Raw genomic sequence first — 25,478 nt, forward strand, 5'->3', positions numbered from 1 at the left:
TTTTGTACACTGTTTACATCTTGACACAAGTGATGGGGAATGGCTCTATGGCATCACCTTTTGGTGCTAACTTGTCAAAAAGAAACTTTTTCACCTGAGGATGCATCTTCAAGTGACACAAAGCCAATTGTGACTTTCATTAAAAAGTACTCTACAGCCAGTGCAGATTATATATTTCAAAATGTGGAAATTTGGCTGTGGTTGCCCACAGTTTAAAATAACATGCTTGGAGCACTTCAGCCAGCAACAACATTGTACTCTGTCATCAGATGGACTGCAGACCCTACTTCAGAGTGCAGACAAGCCTCTGACCGCCATGTTCTGAGACAAGGTATGGGTTTCCAAATTCTTGTCACCAACTCATGGTTTCACTGACTATCAACCACTCTCCATGTATAAATGATACTTAGTTGAAACCCTCAGCTGCCGACAGGTGTTGTTGATATATCTCGATGGGAACACTTGTCGGCAGCTGAGGGTTTCAACTAAGTATCATTTATTGTAGAGAAGCTGCAACGGTCGTCAATGGTATCTGTTCTTTCAAGAACAGTTACTGTCTTCATATACTTTCCATGTAGGTTCACAACAGTAGCGCGCAAACAGTTGACCAGCTTTATCGTTTCCAATATTTTCATTTTCAGATGCCAAGAAATAACAATTTTCCCATTGTTAAAGTCATTTATGTTACTGGATTTTCCCACTTGTGTTTCGTATCACTGCTACGTGATTCCCCATTTGTCTCTTCTCACTACATAAAGTATCCTTACAGCATCATGTGCGTCCCAGCACCACCAGGGGGGCATTTAGTCACACAGTGGGTGGTGGTCATAATGTTTCAGCTCATTAGTGTAATGGGTGCGTGACATTAATTCCAGTGACACCTTGGAAGATCTTACATGGAATGTACCTATTAGATATTAATATTGCACACAGTGGCTTTATTATGTTAGTGGATTTTAAAGAATAGTGCTAATACCAGACAGTGCACCAAAACGGGCTACCAGTTAAAAAGAATGAAGTGTGACTTTGACTCAAGTTTTACATACGTTTTGATATGAGTTGCTTGGTTCCAGCTGGCATTTTGTCAATTGTTTCAGTTTCAGGGATTTTAGTTTACTGGAAGACTTGGATTTGTTTGTTGATTTTACCCAATCGTAAGTCTGAGATATAGTTACTAATGTTCACTGTTTTTCTTCAGCTGAATACTACACATCTGGGCTGTGTGCACGGTGTCACGAAAACTGTGATACCTGTTCAGGACCTGGAGCAGATCGCTGCCTCTCCTGCGTATCCCCACTGCTGCTGCAAGGTGCCTCCTGTGTGGTACAGTGTGAAGAAGGAAGGTACCCTGAGAGAGGAATTTGCATGCCTTGCCTGCACACGTGTACAGCCTGCGAGTCACGTACCAACTGCACCTCTTGTCGAGCAGGACTCCACCTACAGAGTGGAGAATGCAGGGCAGCTTGTGCTGATGGGTAAATCTCTTATGTGGAAATTTTCCACTGAGAAAGAATTTTTTTAGTTACATGTTATCAAAAAGTGTAGATGTTTTACCACAAGACTTAAAGAATGGTTGAGATGACGTAGAAGTGATAAAGGTAGTATTATGCCACTACTGTGTGCCTACAGATGTATTTCCCTTGTAGTAGTTGCCTTCTTTACATATTTGTACAAGATGTGTGAAAAAAAGTGTGACTGTATTTTTTGCTTCAAAGATGCTACCATTTCTTTTTTTCAGGTATTACAGTGACAGGGGTATCTGTGCTAAATGTTACCTCAGCTGCATGACTTGTAGTGGTCCTCGCCGTGATCAGTGTGTGACATGCCCAGCTGGGTGGCAGCTAGCAGCTGGAGAGTGCCATCCAGAATGTCCAGAAGGCTTCTTCAAATCAGACTTTGGTTGTGAGAAGTGTCACCATTATTGTAGGACTTGCAAAGGTAATAACAACAATTCAGTATGTTACCACACAAACTATGTCACAGGTCTAAATTTAAGCAATACTTTGGATCCAACACTCATTTTATTAAGATATTACCAGGCAACAAATTTTAGAGGTGATAATTTGTGAGTTTTAAATGCTGTCATCAGGAGTTAAGTAATTCTCAGTTAGTATCTGAGGGATTTTTAATGACAGGTAGCAATGTATGTGGCACCTCAAGAGCTCATTCAGATGGCTGTGTGACTATGTAGCCACTCAAAAGTGAATATAGGAATCAATAAATTATCTATTCTTTAATAAATTATTCAGAGAAGTCCAATACTGTGATGAATCTAGGACTTGTTTCATGTCACTGTATTGGATGGCTAGTGAAGTGCAGTTTTCTGCCTTTAATTGTATGAGAAATATGTTCTAGTCTGACCACTATATCTCGTCATTGTGAAACGTAAAAGACTGACAGATGCTGTATGCAGTCAGCATGTTTCTGGTGAGTCCTACATGAAATATTAACCCTTCAAGCCGGTAGTTTCCGGGTGCGTGCCTAGCCTACTGGCGGTAGTTTATGTAGCTGGCTGGCCCCAGCATGCCGTGTTTCAGTGATGGGAATTACTTGTTCAAATGTTATGAAAATTTCAGGAATTGGTATCAAAACATATTTATTACGATTAAAGCATACATTGTCACTTAAAATGAATTTTGAGTGTGGTATATTTTGAAACAATCTTCAAAACAAAGTCCTACACCACAGTCCTTGCACCAGAACGATGTTTCCTTACGTTTCACCATCTTCTTGCAGCAGACTGAACATCTCTTTGTAGGCTTACTCTTCTTCTCTGTGGGTGGGATCTTCTCAATAAAATGCCTTGCTGTGAGCCGTTCAGACACAGGAGGTTTTGAAGGTCGCCTACATCGAGGTAAAGTTACATTCTTCCCGTGAATTTCCAGCAGTTGTGTTATGAATAGAAGCCTGTAATTTATATATGTTTCTTCCGTTGTTTTTTCGCTAGCATTGTAAACAATAAAAGCATTGTTCACTGCAACATTCATCAGCCTTCTAAACATTTTCATATACCACTTTACACCTTTCTTCCTTTCCATGAGGAAAGGTTGTAGTTTCTGATCCTTCAAATCTACACCGCCCATAAAACTATTGTACTTTTTTATGCACTGGGGCTTTCTTACCTTGTTGACGCTTTTGGTTTCCGTAACAACTGCATCATTATGAAATATGGAAATAAAGGCAACCTGCTTTTTATCCACCCATTTGAGTACCATTACGCCATGTGAATCATATGCTATGAGTTCACCTTTCCTCTGTTTTGCATGTTTCAAGGCATCAGGTACATTCTTTTTATTCAGTCAAATTGTGCCAGCTACATTCATACCTCTTTCCTTCAAAAAGTGGGACAAAAGAACGCTGTTATAATGATAGTCCATCCTGAGCATATGGCCTAAGTTGAAAAGAGGCTTAACAAATTTCACTACAATCTGACTGGTTTTCAGGGGATCTGCAGAAAGAAATTTCATTTCTATTTTTGTGGAACTTCCTGTATAAATAATAAATTTCCATAAATAACCTGTGGAAGATTAGCAGATCTTGTAGGGCTTTATACCAAACTTTGCTGATTTTAGAGGTAGATAGGTTTTCATTTCCAGCCTTCCTTTCCATAATGTAAGAGATTCATCAATAGAAATGTTTTCTCCCATGTTGTATGTATTTCTAAATGTATCATTCGAGTGCTGAATGATGGAACCCAACTTGAACAATCTCTTATTGCCTTCAAATGTATTCAGTTCTTCATTGTTTACAAAATGAAGGAATCTGCAAAGTAGCTCAAACCTGTCTTCTTGTATACTCTGGTAAAAAATCAGCTTGTTCAAAAGTGGATGCTTGCAGAAGTACAACTTTATGGATGGCTTCTGAATAATTCCATCAACATCTGCAGTGCAAAAAACACACAAAGCTCATCTTTGTCAGTATCTACACAGTTACTTAGCCTAGAACGAGGTTGTAGAACAGTCTGTTTTTGTATACAATCTGCAGCATAACGGTTAGTTTCACACATGATTGTTTCTATGATGCTTTCACCGAAATACAGCTTGAACACTTCAGCTGCAGAATTTACCTGTATCACAGGTCCACATTTACCAAAGAATGGTGTTTTCAAAGAGACATAAGAGCTGTCGATTTCTTGCCATTTCCAGTCTTCATTTCGTGCACGTTTCACTGGTGCACCTTGTTCAATGTCATCATCACTGTCTGCCGTTTCTTCTTCACTTCTTTCGGGTGTTTCTTCCAAACAGTCAAAATCACTTTCATCATCAACATCTAGATAACTCCCGCTGTCATTTATACTATCTAAACCATTCATCGGTTCATTGAGAATTGCGAAAATTTGCTCTGAAGTAAGACCGTGTGAAGTGTTTGGCTGGATCGTTTTGCATTTGAGAGTGTCGCTCGGACTGTAAGATACAAAATGTTATTTCTCCTGACTGCTTCACTTCATGACAAAGATCTTCGAAGCAGAGCAGCACAGATATGTCTGTAGTTAGCTGACGAAGTAGTATCGGCTGTTGTCAACAGATGGCAGAGCAGTACAGTTTTACCTCAGAGACTGCAACTGGTGAGTATGTGGTCAGGAGGCAACCAGTGCGGACATTCGCAGCGCGTGAGTACGTACTTGGACTCCCGGCTTGAGGGGTTAACCACTCAAGAGGTAAATATACCCCACACCCCTTGCAACTGAGTGGTTGACAGGATGCTAAACAAAACTCAAAACATTGTTGATAATGTAGATAACTATCTTTATTAGAGTTAATTAGGAGGGGGAAAAATAAATATATTGTCCCAACTCAACTAGGCTGAGTGATGTGTCAGGTGGAGTTGGTAAATGGAGGAAGGAGCTGGAGAAGGAAAGAGGTGAGTGGAAGGAAAGGAGGCTGATGGCTAAGAGGGAGAAGAAGCAAGGGAGGGTAATAGGAATGTGGACTCCCTCCCTGGCACAGACAGTGGAAATTGCTTGTTCATGCAATAAAGTGGAGGGAAGGGATAGGGAGGGGGGGGGGGGAGGAAAGGTTACAGGGGTGCGGGTGGTTTTGGGACAGGTGCTGACTGAGATACGACCAGGAGTGTGGTGAGACCAAAGGATTTGTTATAAGGATATGATATTAAGGGGGGGGGGGGGGGTAAAAGATAGATTGAGTTGTGAATCAACAACTGAAATTGGAAATTTTGTGCTCAGTGACATGTTCTGTCAGTGAGTGACCAACGTTATTCAGTGCCTCAGTTGAGCAGTGGCCAGTCATTCAAGTGGATGAATTGTTGGTGGTCATGCCAGCGGTCTCCATCTTACTGTGTTCTATCTTCCCTGCACAACCCTCTCTTTCACTTCATCATGGACCTTAAACAACTGCTTGTGCCTGTGCCATGGGAGGCTCCTTAGTGCCACATTCTTAACCGTTTACTTACTGCCTCTTTCTGAGATCCATTATCCTCCCTTCCCTCAGTCACATCTTTGCTTTCTTGTTTCACTCATGCCACTTGGTACACTCACCAAAGTTGGACTGCATAAGCAGGCCAATGGTCAGCTGGAGCATTATTTATCTGCATGCAGCCACTCAGTGCATCAACCATATGGTGATTGGTTAGCTGTAATCCTTCCAATAAGTGTACATAGCTATTGTTCTCATTCAAAGTACCGAATTATCATTTCGCCATCCCCCCCTCCCCCTTTTCCCTTTCCTTCCCTGTAGTCCTCTTCAACTATAACATTTTTACCCTCCTCTTGCAACTTTTTATTGCAGTTCTCCTTTATTGCCCAAGAAGTACCAAAGTTCCTGTGGAGCTAAAACATTTTTTGTTGCCTTTGTTTTGGCATTGTCACTGAAAAAACAAAGTATGAGGATTTTATCTTCTGTCTTTCATTTATCATAGCCACCAGCATTAGGAAGAGCATAACTTGCTACTCACTGTAGAGATGACATATTCAGTTGCAGACAGGCAAAATGAAAAGAGCTGCTGGTGGTGGTAGTCATGTGTGCTTACTTGTGTGAATGTGAAAGTTTTCTTTTTTTGTGTGTGTGTGTGTGTGTGTGTGTGTGTGTGTGTGTGTGTGTGTGTGTGTGTGTGTGTGTGTTTGTTTGTTTTCTGTTTTCTCTTCGCTCAGTTAGGCTTTGGCTGAATGCTATAATGTTTAATGCTCTTTTTGCTGTGTCTGTCTGCAGCTCAGTGGGTCATCTTTACAGTGAATAGCAATCTGTCCTTTTCTTAGTATTGCTGGTATTCCAACCTGTGGTTTCCATTGTTTGATTTATTGTAACCAAATAGCTATTAAAATTTATTAAAATCCTTTCAAGAAAAAAGATATCTTACTCATTAGTAGCCTTCAAACAAAGTGATAAGCCAGATAAAAAGTCACATTTATCTCAGCTTAATAAAGCTGTGAGTGTCTGTGATCACTTGCTTTAGCTTTCTAATGCTCATTTTCAGGTGAAGGACCACTACAGTGTACCTCATGCCCTGCACATGCCATGCTGGATGGTGGATTGTGTGTGCAGTGCGTTGGTACTCAGTTTTATGACCCACCCTCACAGACATGCCGCGGGTGTCATGAATCCTGTAAGAGCTGCTCAGGGCCAGGAGCTTTCAGCTGCTCAACTTGCAGTCCTCCGCTGCATTTGGATCGTCTAAACAACCAGTGTGTGCCATGCTGTGCTGCACCTGGACAGCAAAACTGCTGTACTTGTGACAACAACACTGGTAAGGACTGATTAAGGGCTTTCAATTTGTTATATACAGGGTGGCCAAAATAAAACTATCCGTTGACTACATCACTTGGCTGCATTCCTGTAAGTTATTTGAATGTGTCCAAAAAAGTGTTTCCTTTACAGTGTGGTATAAGCAGCATTAGTAGTTGCTGCGCGCGTGTGCGCTCTGCCCCAGGACATTCCCAGCATTTCTGTAAAGGGCAGTTCTCCAGTGATTCTGTAGATTTTCCCAATGTCTTACACATTTGTGCTCCTCACGGGTATGCTGCCAGATATGATCATCTTCACAACACGGTGTTTCGTAATGAGGATGGTGTAGTTTGTCACACACTTACAAATATTTTTGGCAGAATTTTTATTTGGCCTTCCTGCATGTTCTCATAAATAAATTTGCTAGAAAATACAAGTAAACAAGCTGAAAAAGCACAATGTACACCATAGAATTAAATGATGAACAGTGAGCTTCATATCCTAACTAGAGAGTATAGTCCACCTGTCTTCTCTAAATTGTTGTTCAGTGATAACTGTGAAGGAGGTACATGTTCAACTTTCCCGTACCATTTATAAAAGATTATGTGCAGAATACTTGTGAAAATTTTCATTTTAATCATAATGGTTGCATAATGGTATTTCTATAAAGAGGTTCACAAATTGTTGCAGAACATTTTTAAATTTTGAAATGCATAACAACACTTACTCAGTATGCTGCAGAGGACATAGGAAATGTTGAAAGGTGGATGATCGCATGATCACATAAACAGATGCAGTGTATTAGTGCTCAGCTTTGAGCTTGTGGTATTATTAAAGAGGCATGCATGCATATCTCCCCTCCTCCCCCCTCCCTCTCTCCTCCCCCTCCCTCTCTCCTCCCCTCCCTCTCTCCTCCCCCCTCCCTCTCTCCTCCCCCCCTCCCTCTCTCCTCCCCCTCCCTCTCTCCTCCCCCCTCCCTCTCTCCTCCCCCCTCCCTCTCTCCTCCCCCCTCCCTCTCTCCTCCCCCCTCCCTCTCTCTCTCCTCCCCCCTCCCTCTCTCTCTCCTCCCCCCTCCCTCTCTCTCTCCTCCCCCCCTCCTCTCTCTCTCCTCCCCCCTCCCTCCCTCTCTCCTCCCCCCTCCCTCCCTCTCTCCTCCCCCCTCCCTCTCTCCTCCCCCTCCCTCTCTCCTCCCCCTCCCTCTCTCCTCCCCCCTCCCTCCTAGAGAGAGAGAGAGAGAGAGAGAGAGAGAGAGAGAGAGAGAGAGAGAGAGAGAGAGAGAGAGAAATCAGTCAAGGTATCTAGTGTGGATTGTTGAGTGATGGACAGGCACACAACCAACAGCTTGTAACCATAATACAGCTGGAAGGGTTTTAATGAAATTGATACGGTCATGAAAGCCTATGTGGTCTTGTTTGTAAATAAGTCGTATAAAATCACAATGTTAACACTAGTTTTACTGTCACAATGGTTTTTGAGATTTGAAAGAAATACAAGGCCAGTTTGAAAAGTTTTCAGAATGGATTAGAAAGAAAAAACTTACCTCAATGAAATTTTTTTTTTTTTTTTTCAATATAGTCTTTCTGTACACTAATGCTTTTGTTTCAGTGATGTTCTAGTACCTTGATCCCATCATCAAAATTACATTCTTCATGACTGCAAAATACGTATCGACTTCAGCTGTCAGTTATTTGCCTGAAGAAAATCTCCATTTATCTAGGAAAATTTTGAGCTTGGGGAAGAGATGGAAGTCTGATTTAGCCAAATCAGGTGAAGAAAGAAGGTGTAGCAACAAGTCATGTCTTACTTCATGTGTTTTTGCCATGGCAACAACACCTGTCTATACCTTTCTGAAACATGACCTCCCTTTTTGCCAGTCTTGGCCCTTTATATGGGTTGTTTAATGTAATTGATACATAATATTATTGTCTCATAATTGTTTGCCCAGTGGGAAGATAATTTATCAGCAGAAACTCTTTCAGATGCCAGAAAATGGGACCATTCTTGCTGACAGTATTGACTCTGCTCTCATTGATGTTGACAAATAAACATTTTTTCATTGCTTTGACTCATGTTTTGTCTCCGGGGTATAGTAGTGGACCGAAGCTTCACCTGTGGTCACAAACTGGCACTGTTTGTTTCCATTCTGATGTGTTCCTGATCATGTGTTAAGTCACAGCACCCATTTGGAATACAGTCTTCTCATATCGAATTCCACTGTTAAACTGGGATATGGCCTTTCAGAGGACGTGCCTACAGTTTCAAAAATTTTTAACACTTTGGCAGCAATCATCCATGCCCATTTTATGCCCTTTTACAATAATTTCTGGGGTAGTGGCACACCTTGGTCAACCGCTACATGGATTATCATCTAAGCTGTCCTGACCAAATTTAAACTCATTTGTTCACTTAGCAACAGATGAATGTGATGGAGCACAGTCCCTTGCTGTGTTCTGAAAACTGATGTGAATTTCAGTTTGTTTTCATAATTTTCTTTGTGAAGTATTTAATTGCTGCTTGAATGTTGAATGTTTTTTTTTTTTTTTTTTTTTTTTTTTTTTTTTGATCTTCACAAATCACTACCTGGGAACAACTGAAAGACATTCACACCAAAGATGTCTACCCATGTCATTGGTGTGTCACATGTGTACTCATGAAGAATGACTTGTTATTAAGTGGGAACCTCATTGTGCTAATGCTGATATCTTGTGGTGATTCTGTGAACATTTCAAACTACCCTCATTTGTCTTACAGTTCTGTGTTCTCACTGGCGTGGATGTAGAATTTATCTTATTATAAAAGGGAGACTGTGACAAGAACAGCATGGGGAGTATATTAATAGATACATGAACTGAAATAAAATTGAGTAGTGGGGAGTGTGTTGATGATGGAGGAACAAAAGAAGGGGCAGACCTGCTGTTTGCAAAGATTGAGGCCATTGGCACTGTATGATTAAATTCAACAGGGACTTACCTGGGAATGCTAGAGATATTGTAGGGTAGTTTCATTCTAAGACAAGAGTAGAAAGACATTAGATTTGAGGTGGCATGTGGAATGCTGTTTCAGTTGTTGCCAGGCAACGGCATCGTAACCATTGCATTATGTGTAAATGTTAATGGATATGTAAACAGTGTTAAAAATAGCTTATTATGGAAAGATATATTAATTATGTGAGAGAGCGTTGGTTTTAATTCATTTGTCTAAGCTTGTTTCATGTAGGAATTCTAATTTGTTATAGGAAAAAGCAAGCAATTTTTACTAAAGCATTTTCATGCTGAGAAGGGCTTCTACTTTACACTGTACCTTAATGAAACAACAGTGTTGTTTCAAAGCAACAAAGAGAATGACAAGTAATCTTATATGTGTAATTGCTTCATTACAATAGTGGAATGCTTATGCTTTCAAAAGTTAAGCTGAAGCTTTCTTTATGAAATAAAAAAATAGTAGGCATTAATTTTTTTATTGTACTTAGCCTTTGAACAAATTTATTTGGTTATGGCTTGAATGCTTTGTGTAAAACGAGAAGTATCTCTGATTCAGAATAGTTAATTGGTAATCACTGAAAATAAGGATAACACAAAAAATTAATTTTGTTATCTTGTAAAAACCTAAATTTATCGTTATTACCAGGTGACTGCCAGAATGCATCACCTGCTGGGAAAAGAAGAACAGCTGCTTCTCGTGCTGAGCCTGTGGACATCAGTACAGAACAAGAAGGGACCTCGGTGCATCTGCCAACTCCCTTTACAGCTGTAACAATACTTGCTGTTCTAGGTTGCATATCTGTCGTTGTTCTGTTTGCTATTATCTTTACTGTACTGCAGGTAAGACATTCCATTGTTCTGTTACTATTTTGGAAGTCTTAGTAAAACACTACGTAGATGATTTTCATTTGATGTGCATCTAACAAAAGAATAACTTAATGTGACATAGTCCTTTCACTTTGCCCTATTCCTCATTGCACTCCTCCCTCAATATCTTTCTTCTCTAACTAGTGGATGCATGTGGATAAAAACAGAGCCAACAGTTACAAAGAAAATTAAGAAAAGCAAAAAAGTTAGTTTTGCTCTGTTCATTGAACTTTTTAAATAATTTTTAATACTTTTGAGTACCAGTCATTGTTTTGAGTAGAAAGTTTTTAAAGTTAATGATAATATGTACCAAAGATTGCAAACTGCTTCTTCAATTAATGTAAGATAGTCTATAAAATGGGATGATGGGTATGTACATCAGGAAGATAGAATATTTGTCCCTCAGAACGTTTGAGTTAATTAGACAGTGTAGCATGTAGTGTGTGGCTGCATGTTGCCAAGAAACAAAACTATACATGAGTTTACTATTTCAGAACCTGTACAGCCATGTATTGATTCTGAAATTATTTCTGTGATTTTTCTCATCAGTGGTTAATGTTTTTGTTCTAAACTTACTTGTAGTACCAACAGACACTATCGAACACAAAGTTAAAGTCTTCAATGAGAGATTAAACTATGTAATAGTCCAGAAAATCAAACAATAATAGTTTCAGATTGAAATTAAAGAAAATCCAGGCACAACTACTTCATTGTGCAATAATAAAATTTAGCAAAATTCTATATAAGTCTTACGGTGGTGAAAACTATATGCTCATCACATTGAAGCATCATATGGAAATATTATACTAGCCCATGGGGTGTGAATAACTGGCCCACCAGTCTAGTCATGCAGAAGTCAGGAAGCATGCCAATCTCTATCGAACTAAAGTCAAGTAAACAGCAACAGCGGTCAAAGCTTGCTTCATTGAGGCAGCTAGTGAAGGAAAAACTGAGAGCAAGAAAACTACTGGTTAGCCTTATATTGCCTGTGCTGCAATTTCCCACCCCCCCACAAGCATGGACCTTGTTGAGACAAAAGACTTGTGTGCCTCAGTGATGCAGATAGCTGTATCATTGTTGCAACCACACGAGAGGGGTATCTGTGAAGACACCAGACTAGTCTGTAGCTCCTGAAGAGGGGCAGCAGTGTCTGTAGTAGTTGTAGAGGCAACAGACAAGTGACAGACTGATATGGGTTTCTAACATCAGCCAACATGGCCTTGCTGTGCTGGTACAGTAAATACCTGAAAACAAGGGAAATTAACAGCCATTTTTTTTTCTCAATGGTATGAAACTCTACTGTATGGCGTAACAATGATGTCATCCTCTTGGGTATAATAATTTGGAGGTAAAATAATCTTCACCTTGAATAACTGGTTAGGGACTAATCAGGAGGATGTCATCAGCAGAAAAAATAAAACTAGCATTCAGTGGGCCGAAGTGTGGAATCTTAGGTACTTAATGGAGTAGGAAGGTTAGAGAATTTAAAATGTGAAATGGATATGTTGTAGTTAGATACAATGGGAATTATGTTAAGTGAATGTTCCATTGGTTCGTGTTAGAATACCATTACAATCAATAAAAAGTGCTAATTTGCTTTCGTTCTAAAATATTAATGTATCCAGAATGATATTTTCACTCTGCAGCGGAGTGTGTGCTGATATGAAACTTCCTGGCAGTTTCTGCTGCAGAGTGAAAATTTCATTCTGGAAACATCCCCCAGGCTGTGGATAAGCCATGTCTCCATTGTATCCTTTCTTTCAGGAGTGTTAGTTCTGCAAGGTTCGCAGGAGAGCTTCTGTAAAGTTTGGAAGGTAGGAGACAAGATACTGGCAGAAGTAAAGCTGTGAGTACCCGGGTGTGAGTTGTGCTTCGGTAGCTCATTTGGTAGAGCACTTGCCCGCGAAAGGCAAAGGTCCGGAGTTCGAGTCTCGATTGGGCACACAGTTTTAATCTGCCAGAAAGTTTCAATATTAATGTATTGTGTTAACCAGTTTTCAGCTTACAATGCCCTCATTAGTTATTAAATGACTTGTGTAAATGTCTGATGATGGCCTTATAAGCCAAAAACCAGATAACACAATAAATTGATACTGTAGAACAAAAGTAAATTAGCACTTTTTCATTTATTATAGTGGGAATTAGCAAAGTTGAGTGGCAGGAGGAACAGGTCGTTTGGTCAGATGGGTATAGGGTTATAAATACAAAATCAAACATGGGTAATAAATACAAAATCAAACATGGGTAATAAATAATGAATAAGAAACGCAGTAAGCTACTATGGCCAACTTACCTGTTTATTGCAGCTAAAATAGACACAAAGCCAGCAATCGTCACAATAGTACATGTTATATGCTCATAAGGTGGTGGTGAAATCGAAACTATGTGTAGTGTGATAAAAGAATCATTCAGGTAGTTAAGGGAGACACAAATTTGATTGTGATGAGGTCAGTGGAATTCTACAGTAGGGAAAGGAAGAAAAGGGAAAATAGTTGGAGAACATGGGCCGAGGGAAAGGGATGGGAGAAGAAGCTGCCTTGAAGAATTTTGTGCAGACCATAATTTAATCAATGATAACACTTGCTTTAAGAATTGCGAAAGAGGGCTGTATTTGTGGGAAAGACGTGGGCACACAGGAAGTTTCCAGACTGATTATAATGGTAAGGCAGAGATTTCAAAACGAGATTTTAAATGGTAAGACATTTCTAGGTGCAGGTGTGGACTCTGACCATAATGTATTGGTTATGAACTGCAGTGTAATATTGATGAAATTACAAAGAGGTAGGAAACGGAGGAGGAGGGACCCTGGATAAATTGAAGAAACTACATGCTGTTCACAGTTTCAGAGGGACCTTTAGGGAGTAATGAAATGAGACGAGTAAAAGGAATACAACACAAAACAGATGGGTAGCTCTGAGAGATAAAATAGGGAAAGCAGAAAACCACAAGGTCTAGTAAAAATTCCTTGATAACCTAGGAGGTACTAAATTTAAACAAGGAAAGGAGAAAATATAAAAATGCAACAAACATAGCAGGAGAATGGAATACCGTTTCTAAAAAATGAGATTGATAGGAAGTGTAAAATGGCAAAGCAGAATGGCTAGAAGTCAATGCAAGACAGTTGTCTTAATGGCACAACTTGACTAAACAAAGGGAACAGTTGATCGGACACATCCTGAGGCTTCAAGTAATTGTCAGTTCATTAATGGAAGAAAGTGTTTAGGGTAAAATTTGTAGGAGGAGAGAGAGGGGATAAATAGTGTAAGCACCTGCCATTGGACATCAGTTGCATTAGTTATGCAGAGATGAAGATGCCCACCACCACCACCACCACCACCACCACCACCACCACCACCACCAACAACGACAACAGCAACATGGAATTTCATTTTTTGGCTTGTGATATCAGCACCTCCCCCATCAGGGGTGGTCTCATCAGATAAGAGTATAATTACTCAAAGTGAATGTTTGTATCTTCCATTTGCACTTCCAATGGTATCACTGAAGTTTTCATATCCATTGATACTGTTTCAAATGTTTTAAGATCACATGCATTGAAGCTGAACTTTTAGAGTGCTATCTATATATTACAAAAGATCACATCAGACATTGTAGGCTGTAGAGTAATCCAAAAATTAGTGTTAGGCATTTTATTTAGCATTTTCAGTCATAATCTACAAATTCACCGTGCTACAAAGTTGTGTATGTAATTTTTGTTTCAAGATTATATTGTCTGCTCTGAACAATTACTTATCAAGTGCATCCTAAATTTCCATAAAAATTAATTATGACATCCAATGAACAACTTACTAACCTCACCATATTGCTTTCATCAGACAATACAAGTATAGTAATCACACCTGACAAACAAGAATTAACTGATGGAATTGTCAGTAATGTCTTTCAGAAAATTACTAAGTGGTTGCTTGTAAACGGACTCTCACTGAATTTTGATAAGACACCGTACATACAGTTCCGTACAGTAAATGGTATGACACCATTAATAAATATAGACCTTAATCAGAAGCATATAGCTAAGGTAGAATATTCCAAATTTTTAGGTGTGTCCATTGATGAGAGATTAAATTGGAAGAAACACATTGATGATCTGCTGAAACGTTTGAGTTTAGCTACTTATGCAATAAGGGTCATTGCAAATTTTGGTGATACACATCTTAATAAATCAGCTTACTATGCCTATTTTCACTCATTGCTTGCATATGGCATCATATTTTGGGGTAATTCATCACTGAGGAATAAAGTATTTATTGCACAAAAGTGTGTAATCAGAATAATAGCTGGAGTCCACCCAAGATCATCCTGCAGACATTTATTTAAGGATCTAGGGATATTCACAGTAGCTTCTCAGTATATATACTCTCTTATGAAATTTGTTATTAACAACCAAACCCAATTCAAAAGTAGTAGCAGTGTGCATAACTACAATACTAGGAGAAAGGATGATCTTCACTATTCAAGATTAAATCGAACTTTGGCACAGAAAGGGGTGAATTATACTGCCACTAAAGTCTTTGGTCACTTACCAAATAGTATCAAAAGTCTGACAGATGACAAACAAGTATTTAAGAAGAAATTAAAAGAATTTCTGAATGACAACTACTACTACTCCATAGAGGAATTTTTAGATATAAAATAAGAAGAAAAAAGCAAAAAAAATATTAAAAAATGTTGTTATATTAACTTAATTATGTTGTTAAATTACGTTAATTATGTCATGTATTGGAAATTTGACTCGTTCAACATCATTACAAAATATCGTATTCATGATCCATGGAACTAGTATTAATCTAATCTAATCTGAGTATTCTGTTTTAATTAGTACCAATGCCCATTCTCTGCCTGTCTCCTAAATGTATTCATCCCTCTGTTGACTGGGTTGCCATAATATGTGACGGTTAGTATAAAGAAGCAAAGGAAAAAAAAATTTTTTTACTTGTTTGTTTAATGCAAACATGTTATAAAACAGTTCTGATAGCAATCATCATCATGTAACAACCACAGATTTATTGTTGTCATGGCTTCAAAATTGATGTTTACTTTTTTTTTCAGATAAAATCACAAACATGGAATGGTCTGAATAGATGCAGCAGTGGATATGAGAAACTTTCAAAACGGAAGTGCAAAGTTGGTGTAAACAAGGTATCTGTTGTTCCTGAAGATGGTGATTTTACAGAGGATGATGATGAGGAAGTACAGCTATTCACTAAAACGTAGTACTGAATTTCTGCTACTTCTAAGCAATTTGGGCGACAAATTCCTAAATAATAGGGGAGACGGTGAATATGTTAAAAGTCGAGCGGTTACCTCCTTTCAGGAGGGGGTAAATTACTGGGTGTATTATTGCCTCTTTTAGCTGCAGAAACCATTCTCCCCTTTATTTTACATTGTCACAACTGATATGAAGTGTTGGCTGACTCGGTAACTTCAATTTGGTCCCTGGAGTGATTAAATGTCTTTGGATGTCATCATTTACCTTCCTCATAGTACTGCCTGATGATGCTAATTGTTATTTTATGAATTGTGACTTTAATTATACCAAAATGACTTCCTGGTATTTTAGCATAAAATTTTATTTGAAAGAAGCTGTTTTGTAAGTGGAAGATGTGAAGGTGCCCTACATACTCAAAAGTAAATCCGATGTGTAAAAACAGGAGACACAAAAATTTGAAAGTGTGTTAAGTGCCTATAAATGCATGTATCATCCTCAAGGATAAGTGTAGATCTTAGGAATAATAATTAAGCAAAATATGCCAAAATTTTTTTAAACAGTTACGTGGGATCAGACGAGCTGCTGCTCTTCCTAGCTATGTTTATAATGGCAGCAATTAGAACTCCAGGACTGGTCACTGTGAAGTTGTGTTTCTCATGGAGCAACTGTACTTTACTGGAACATCATTGGCCATAGAAGAATCTCTTTTGCATGGGCAGTTTCCATAACCCAATAATATTTTTATTTTTATATTTTGCTATCATTTATTTCTTTAAAACCTTACTCAAGATAGCTTTAAAACAGTGTGTTATTGTAGCTTACTGTTATCAAAACATAGATGTGCAAAAATATATTTTTATTCTTGTGATTGTAGTTTGTACATTGAGAGCAGGAATTCATTTTTATAAAAAGTCCAAATTATGAAATAAATGGAAATATATTACATTTACCTTGCAGTTTGAAATGTGTCTATTAATCCTTTTGTTGTCATAAATAAGCGTTCCAGTGGAATAAAAAGTTTTAATTTATCTGTTGTCTGTCTAAAAGTTTTATAGTTCCAAACTTTAAATTAGTAGTGTGTGACTAAGGTGAGAAAAGTATCCCTAGTGCTAAGAAAAAAGAAAACGTGAAACATGGAAATGAGTGAGTAGTTGTGATATTTGTGTGTTTGTCTTTGGAAGAAATCAGATATTGAGTGTAAGTGTTAATACCAAGTGTGATCGTTTGCTTTTATCATTGATACAGACTGCTGGTGGTACTTTAAATTATTGTCTCATGAGATGTTTCATAACAATGGTGTGATATGAGCTATTGATGGAAAAATTGAAATAAATCATTTATTCATCATGGTTGTTAGGTAGTAAGATAATGAAGCAGTTTACCAGCTGGCAAATTGGCTTTCCTAAGCATGTACCTTGCAGTGCAGGTAATATAGTTACATAATAAATGTGTTGATCTTTATGTCAAGGTGTGTTTTAAATAACAAAACATAAATCATAGGACTTTATGTACAATAGCCTTGACATATAATAAAATTTAATAAATTATATTGATATTTTTATTAATAAAATGATTTTTGAATATAATGAAAATAAAATGATATAATACGTAGTTTTAATTTTTTCTGTAATTTTCTGTGTTACTTTGTTTCATCTTGATACTAGTATAGCTTCCAGAACATTCACAGATTGAATTAAAGAGTACAAGTAATGTAAATTACTGTGTACATAAATGTAAAAAAGTGTTTGTACATGAGTGAGATAAAAGGCTTAAATATTTATATACATACATATATATATATATTTGTATTATGTGAAAAATACTGTAACATATCATTATGTGGTTTAGGGTTCCAGTGAATGTATGATGCACACAATGGAAACAGAGTATGAGATGAAGAATTGAAATAAATTGAAGCTTTAAAACATGTATTTTATGTGGATGCATGAGTTGCTTGTAATTTTGTTTAAGGAGAATCTAATTTTATTCTTTCACATGCACCACAGTCCACCAGACATTCCATAATTGTTACATTATAAAAGTCACTCTGTAGGTATAAGGAAATTACTCTTAACCATTATGTCAGTAATTTTTTTTGTTCTGTTGTGTGCTAAATATATTTTTGTCAACCTTCAATGCATTTGATTTACTCATTCATTAATGTTGAGAATTATAATGGTTAAAAAAAACTAAATAGTGGAAGATCTAAGGTGGAACACTAAAGTAATTAAATCTCCATTAATCTTACATGTGGCATTGTGAATAATGAATGGAAGAGACCATACTGAATTAATGGATTCTTTAACAGTAACTCTCATAAAAAGTTGTATGAATGTGAAAGTGGTATCAGTTCAAACTTTGCTGATAACTCATTGTCACCTCCCTCTCCATTTAGAGACGATGCACTAATTCACTGTCATGATGTGGCTAAGGCTAACTGATGTAGGGGCTTACCTCATTTGGCAAATTGTTGAGGAATGCTTAGTTGACAGTCCCACTGCTTGCAGCGATTAAACTTGAAATTGAAATTATACCCATGAACATCTCTTTATTCCGAGAAGAGAGATAGAAGACTGTTATAACCAGAGTTGCTGCTGTGATCCATTGTCATACCTCCATGAACAACACACAAAAGTAGTATTTAATACAATTTGTTGCTGCAAATTTCAACAGTGGATAACTGTTAGGACATGACTAACTACAGGAATGACAACAATTATTTTACTTTATATGATAATTAATAGTAAGTTATGAAACTGGTACAAGTGCATTTTTGTGTAATGGTTTTTTATGACATTAAAATGATATTTGATAAAAAATGGAGATTAGAGAAATATCATTTTCATATGTGGATTCATGTCCTGCTATTACCATGCCTGCCGACCATGGTATTTTATTTTTTTAGCAGTTTCACACATGAAAGAAATTCTCCTTGCGATGAAAGGCAATCTGGGAATCCACCAGCGACCACTAATGAATAAAACCTGTTCCTGACATGCCTGTTGATGCTCACTGTAAGATCTTTGGCTGATGATAATTTAGTGTTTTTCGTGATGTTTCATCAGCCCACATGACAAGCAGAGTCAAATATTCCTCCTACATTGCTGGAGTATTAAAGATTCACCCACCATTGCTAGAGGGTGAAACTTTGATGGTGCCACTCACTCGTGCAAGTGAAACATGAGAAAACAACGAAATGCTGAAGATACCAAGATGAGCTCCAACAGGCAACATGTAAAGAAGTGGCTACTAAAGTTTTATAAACACATTTCCACTTCAGAGACGCATTAAAGCGGGTGCATTTTGCCCTTAACAGAATGCATGTGTGTGGTTAAGAATTCAATGATTATAATATCTGAAATCTTACACAAAGTTTTTTTTCTGACAGGAACAACGTAACCTGTGAATTATGAGACTATTGTCAGAAGGTAACACTGAATAGAGAAGTATATGTAATTTAGTACTTTCCACTTATGCATAGTTATTTCTGAAATTAAAATCAGTTCTAAGTAAGAAAAAGCTATGAATACACTGATTTTAAATCCAGACATTGGGTTATTGTACAGACAAGTAGCAAATTCAGAAAGCAAATCACCTAAACAGCTTCACTGTTTTACTTACTTGTTTATATAACAGGACATTAGGGCCTTCTGATCATCTCTTACGTCATACTGAGTACAGTATATGAAAGGCAGGAACAATTGTAATTCACCTTCAGTGCAATAATAAATGTTATCTGGAATGGCAGAAGCAACTAAAATGTAGTGATAGTGATGGTAGTGGAATCAGTAACAGTAACAACTGTAATAATGGTAATGTATAATCATGGGGAATGGTACAAAACTAAGAATTTTATGTGATCAGAGAGTTCTATGAAAGAGAAATACAAACAAACTGTTTCAGTTATGAGCATTGGGATATGGAATGGGTCTGATGGAAAAAGCAGGTGCCAGGTTGTGGTGGGATAAAAGGTGCATTTAAATGCAAGAGGGGACTCGTAGCATTTTAGGAGAAAAGTCATTAGCTGCCTTTCAAAGTCAGAGAGATGATATTGAGATTGGTCACATTCCAGAGTTACATTTGTGCTATGGATAAATATTTTGGAAAGATTTTTGTAGATAAGATGGGTCATAAAAGATTTTACTGACAGAAGGTGTTGTTTCTGCTACAAATATTAGAACTCCTTAATGGAACAAAAGTAATGGAAGGAGTAAAGGTTTCAACTCACCATAATGGTGAGTTAGTGAATGCTTAATAGGCAACATAAAACAAAAAAACTGAAAATGTTGCTAAACTTGCAGATGAGTTTTCGTTTACAGTTAACAAAATACACATACATCTGTGTTACTACATATGTAGTCCTGCCTGACAACATTGTCAAAAAAACTGTAAGGAATTTAAAAGATTCGTGGATGACCAAACCGATTCTAGAACTCTTTAGACTCATTTATTTTATTCAACATCACATGTTTCATGCTCTGTCCATATTTAGATGACCTGATAAATACAGTAACAAAAGTAAAGTTACACAGTGTACATGAAGCACACTTGTCTTAAATAAGCAATGTAGTTGCATCATACTTGCACAACAGTTATTTTCAATAGATGAGTACATACCATTTTACACAAAAATATAACTTTGTCAAGCGCATCAAAAATCATCAGGAAAACTATGGTTAATGTTGAAAATGATGCATGAAACAAAATACGTATCTATAAAATTTTAAGAGCTATTATGCGTGCCTATTAGGCAAAAACCAAGATATAAAATGAAAGTTTTTTTATGTACACAGCTTAATTATTTTAATGTCAAATGGATAACAGAAAGAAATGACACATAACGTGATTAATGCGAAATAAACAGGAGAAGTATTTCTCTGTATTTTTTAATTTCCTAAAATCCTTTAAGAACAAAACTGTAAGTATGTGTGTCAAGTAGATAACATTTTTTCCCTCGATTCTCTCTCTCTCTCTCTCTCTCTCTCTCTCTCTCTCTCTCTCTCTCTCTCTCTCTCTCTCTCAGTTTGCTCATTAATTGTAAGGTTGTGAGCTAGTCAACTGTTGGTACAGTTCTCCAGTTCCTCAAGAATATCTAAAATATTGCCCTTTTTTTAGGCTCTTATATGGAAGGGCTATTTTAAATTGGCGTGAGTTGATGGTTCTGCTCTTTCAAATCATAACCCAATGCATTGTGCTATAACTGCATTCTCTGAATTTCTCTCTGTTTGCCCAGTGTAAAAATTATTGCAATATCCACATTTAATTTTGTATAGCCCTGGATTACAAAATTTGACCTTTGGCACATGTAGACTATGACATAGTAACTTCCCTAGTTTGTTATTTGTCCAAAAACTAACCTAATCCTTAAATTTTTAAATGCACGAGATATTTCTTTCGAAACAGGGCCAATGTATGGTTTATTTACATTTGTGTTTATTTGTACTTTTGTAAATATTTGTTTCCCCCTAGTGTCCAACTGCTGTTTCTGCAGAACAATTTGCTAGCCTGACTTGAATAACTGTATTAATTTCCCTGTCTATTGGTTCTTTGTCCAAGTATAGTTTTGGTACCCTACAAAAAAGAAATGGTACAAATGGCTCTGAGCACTATGGGACATAACATCTGAGGTCATCAGTCCCCTAGAACTTATAACTACTTAAACCTAACTAAAGGTATCAAATAGATTATATAATGGTATAACAGAGATTTAGGGACCAGGTTTTAAATTGTAAGACATTTCCAGGAGCAGATGTGGACTCTGACCACAATCTATTGGTTATGAACTGTAGATTAAAACTGAAGAAACTGCGAAAAGGTGGGAATTTAAGTAGATGGGACCTGGGTAAACTGAAAGAACCAGAGGTTGTACAGAGTTTCAGGGAGAGCATAAGGGAACAATTGACAGGAATGGGGGAAAGAAATACAGTAGAAGAAGAATGGGTAGCTTTGAGGGATGAAATAGTGAAGGCAGCAGAGGATCAAATAGGTAAAAAGAAGAGGGCTAGTAGAAACCCGTGGGTAACAGAAGAAATATTGAATTTAATTGATGAAAGGAGAAAATATAAAAATGCAGTAAATGAAGTGGGCAAAAAGGAATACAAACGTCTCCAAAATGATATCGCCAGGAAGTGCAAAATGGCTAAGCAGGGATGGCTAGAGGACAAATGTAAGGATGTAGAGGCTTATCTCACTAGGGGTAAGATAGATGCTGCTTACAGGAAAATTAAAGAGACCTTCGGAGAAAGGAGAACCTTTTGCATGAATCTCAAGAGCTTTGATGGAAACCCAGTTCTAAGCAAAGAAGGGAAAGCAGAAAGGTGGAAGGAGTATATAGAGGGTCTATACAAGGGCGATGTACTTGAGGACAATGTTATGGAAATGGAAGAGGAAGTAGATGAAGATGAAATGGGAGATATGATATTGCGTGAAGAGTTTGATACAGCACTGAAAGACCTGAGTCAAAACAAGGCCCCCGGAGTAGACAACATTCCATTAGAACTACTGGTAGCCTTGGGACAGCCTGTCCTGAGAAAACTCTACCATCTGGTGAGAAATATGTATGAGACAGGCAAAGTACCGTCAGATTTCAAGAAGAATATAATAATACCAATCCCAAAGAAAGCAGGTGTTGACAGATGTGAAAATTAGCGAACTCAGTTTAATAAGTCACAGCTGCAAAAGACTAACGCGAATTCTTTACAGACGAATGGAAAAGCTGATAGAAGCCGACCTCGGGGAAGATCAGTTTGGATTCCGTAGAAATGCTGGAACACGTGAGGCAATACTGACCCTACAACTTATCTTAGAAGAAAGATTAAGGAAAGGCAAACCTACGTTCGTAGCATTTGTAGACTTAGAGAAAGCTTTTGACAATGTTGATTGGAATACTCACTTTCAAATTCTGAAGGTGGCAGAGGTAAAATACAGAGAGCGAAAGGCTATTTACAATTTGTACAGTAAGCAGATGGCAGTTATAAGAGTCGAGGGGTATGAAAGGGAAGCAGTGGTTGGGAAGGGAGTGAGACAGGGTTGTAGCCTATCCCCGATGTTATTCAATCTGTATATTGAGCAAGCAATAAAGAAAACAAAAGAAAAGTTTGGAGTAGGTATTAAAATCCATGGAGAAGAAATAAAAACTTTGAGGTTCGCCGATGACATTGTAATTCTGTCAGAGACAGCAAAGGACTTGGAAGAGCAGTTGAACGGAATGGACAGTGTCTTGAAAGGAGGGTATAAGATGAACATCAACAAAAGCAAAACGAGGATAATGGAATGTAGTCGGATTAAGTTGGGTGATGCTGAGGGAATTAGATTAGGAAATGAGACACTTAAAGTAGTAAAGGAGTTTTGCTATTTGGGGAGCAAAGTAACTGATGATGGTCGAAGTAGAGAGGATATAAAATGTAGACTGGTAATGGCAAGGAAAGCATTTCTGAAGAAGAAAAATTTGTTAACATCGAGTATAGATTGAAATGTCAGGAAGTCGTTTCTGAAAGTATTTGTATGGAGTGTAGCCATGTATGGAAGTGAAACGTGGACGATAAATAGCTTAGACAAGAAGAGAATAGAAGCTTTCGAAATGTGGTGCTACAGAAGAATGCTGAAGATTAGATGGGTAAACCACATAGCTAATGAGGAGGTATTGAATAGAATCGGGGAGAATAGGAGTTTGTGGCACAACTTGACTAGAAGAATGGATCAGTTGTTAGGACATGTTCTGAGACATCGAGGGATCACCAATTTAGTATTGGAGGGCAGCGTGGATGGTAAAAATCGTAGAGGGAGACCAAGAGATGAATACACTAAGCAGATTCAGAAGGATGTAGGCTGCAGTAGGTACTGGGATATGAAGAAGCTTCCACAGGATAGAGTAGCATGGAGAGCTGCATCAAACCAGTCTCAGGACTGACGGACGATGATGACGACAAACCTAAGTAACCTACGGACATCACACACATCCATGCCCGAGGCAGGATTCGAACCCGCAACCATAGCAGTCGCTTGGTTCCAGACTAAAGCACCTAGAACCGCTCGGCCACACCGGCCGGCGTACCCTATAAAACATAGATGTGAAATGGACTCATTTATGCACATGTGGATGATATGAGTCTACTGGAATGATCAAATCTGTTGCTGTTGGTTTATGGAAGACATTCAAACTGTATTTTTAAACCCACTCTAGTGATCTGGAGATCTAGGAACTTCAGAGAACCATACCTTTCAAATTCAACAGTAAAGTTTATATTATCATTAATAGGGTTTACAATATGAGCAAGTTCCTGGATTTCATCAAGGGTGCCTGAATTGATGACAAAAATATCGTCAACATACCTTCAACATAAAGATATTTTTCTGACACAGCTCTTTATAGGTATTAAAAATCTTTCTTCCAGGTCAGTCACAAAAATTTCTTATAAGGTGCCCCCACACGCAGGATCCCATTGCTTGTCCTTCTCTTCAACAGAAAAATTTCTGGTTAAAGGTAAAGTAATTGAACGACAAGGAAAATGTAGTAAATTCAATTAATTCAACTGCATAGAGATATTCTACATTCCCAGAACTAATAACATTTTTTGAAAAAAATGTTATTGTTTTTTCAATATGTACGTTTGTGTAGGTTCAAAAAAGTAGTTTCACATCTTATGTAAACCAACGGCAACAGATTTGATAATTCCAGTAGACTCATGTCATCCAGATGCACATAAATGATTTTACTTTGTATCTCTATTATGAGAAGGAAAGTTGGTGCTCACCATATAGCATCACTGATAGCCACAACAAAAAGACTTTCACAATTAAAGCTTTTGGTAATTGGCCATCATCATCATCATCATCATCATCATCATCAACAACCACCACACACACACACACACACACACACACACACACACACACACACACACACACACACACAAAAGTAATTTTGTGCAAGTATGTTGCTACTGCATTGCTTTTTTAAAACATGTGTTTCATGTACACAGTATAACTTTGTATTTGTTCTGTATTTTTATCAGGTCACTTGAAGATGGGCAGAGCCAAAAGGCATAATGAGGAATAAAATAAATGGATCTAAAAAAACACCTAGACCCTGTTATTCCACAATCATTCAGCTTTTTAAAAATATTTTAATGTTCTTGTGATGCTAATGGTCTCACACCTCTACCAATACTTTCAGTCAAATTTATGACTAGAATGTGCTGGCATTGCAGATTGACTGGGAGTTGTATTGATCGGAATGGTGGACAGGAGAAAGGAGGTCGGGAGTAGGAGGGTTGTATCGAGTGGAATGGCTGAAGAGTGAAAGGAGGTGGGATGTAATTAGGATAGTTGTTAGGAAGACTGACTGATAGCTGGAAGGGAGAGGCAGAGACAAATGCACTGTATAAAAATATGTCACTGCTGATCTCTCTGTGGCACGGGGATGGGGAGCTGTGTATTGTGCACACTGACGTTGTAGAAGTGGACTGGGAGGGGGTATGGAATAGAGGAGGGAGAGAGAGACTGGGGAGAGCAGGATACAAGTGTAGAACAAGCATTTTTTGCTTAGCAGCATCTTCCACTAATTGGTAGCCAATTTGGATGCAGTTTTTCAGTGGTCTTTCAATGAGGTGGTCACTCCCACATAAATGGTTGTATAGGAGCTTCAAATACTAACAAAGAGATAGAGGGGCTGGCGAGTACTTACCTCAGCTCAGTACAGCTGGTAGATACACAAAACAGAAC

General features: G+C 37.9%; 1 protein-coding gene across 1 annotated transcript in view; it reads left to right on the plus strand.

Moving 5' to 3' along the window:
* LOC124709143 (furin-like protease 2) overlaps positions 1-18,580 on the plus strand; it is a 467,447-nt gene extending 448,867 nt beyond the window's left edge. The window contains exons 16-20 of the mRNA XM_047240815.1: positions 1,199-1,475; positions 1,739-1,938; positions 6,430-6,699; positions 10,305-10,498; positions 15,596-18,580. Coding sequence (XP_047096771.1) covers positions 1,199-1,475; positions 1,739-1,938; positions 6,430-6,699; positions 10,305-10,498; positions 15,596-15,760 — 1,106 coding nt within the window. The 3' untranslated portion in view covers positions 15,761-18,580. The remainder of the gene's footprint in view (positions 1-1,198; positions 1,476-1,738; positions 1,939-6,429; positions 6,700-10,304; positions 10,499-15,595) is intronic.
* Positions 18,581-25,478: the final 6,898 nt, after the last annotated feature.

This window comes from Schistocerca piceifrons, chromosome 7 (assembly GCF_021461385.2).
Source record: "Schistocerca piceifrons isolate TAMUIC-IGC-003096 chromosome 7, iqSchPice1.1, whole genome shotgun sequence".
NCBI lineage: Eukaryota > Metazoa > Arthropoda > Insecta > Orthoptera > Acrididae > Schistocerca > Schistocerca piceifrons.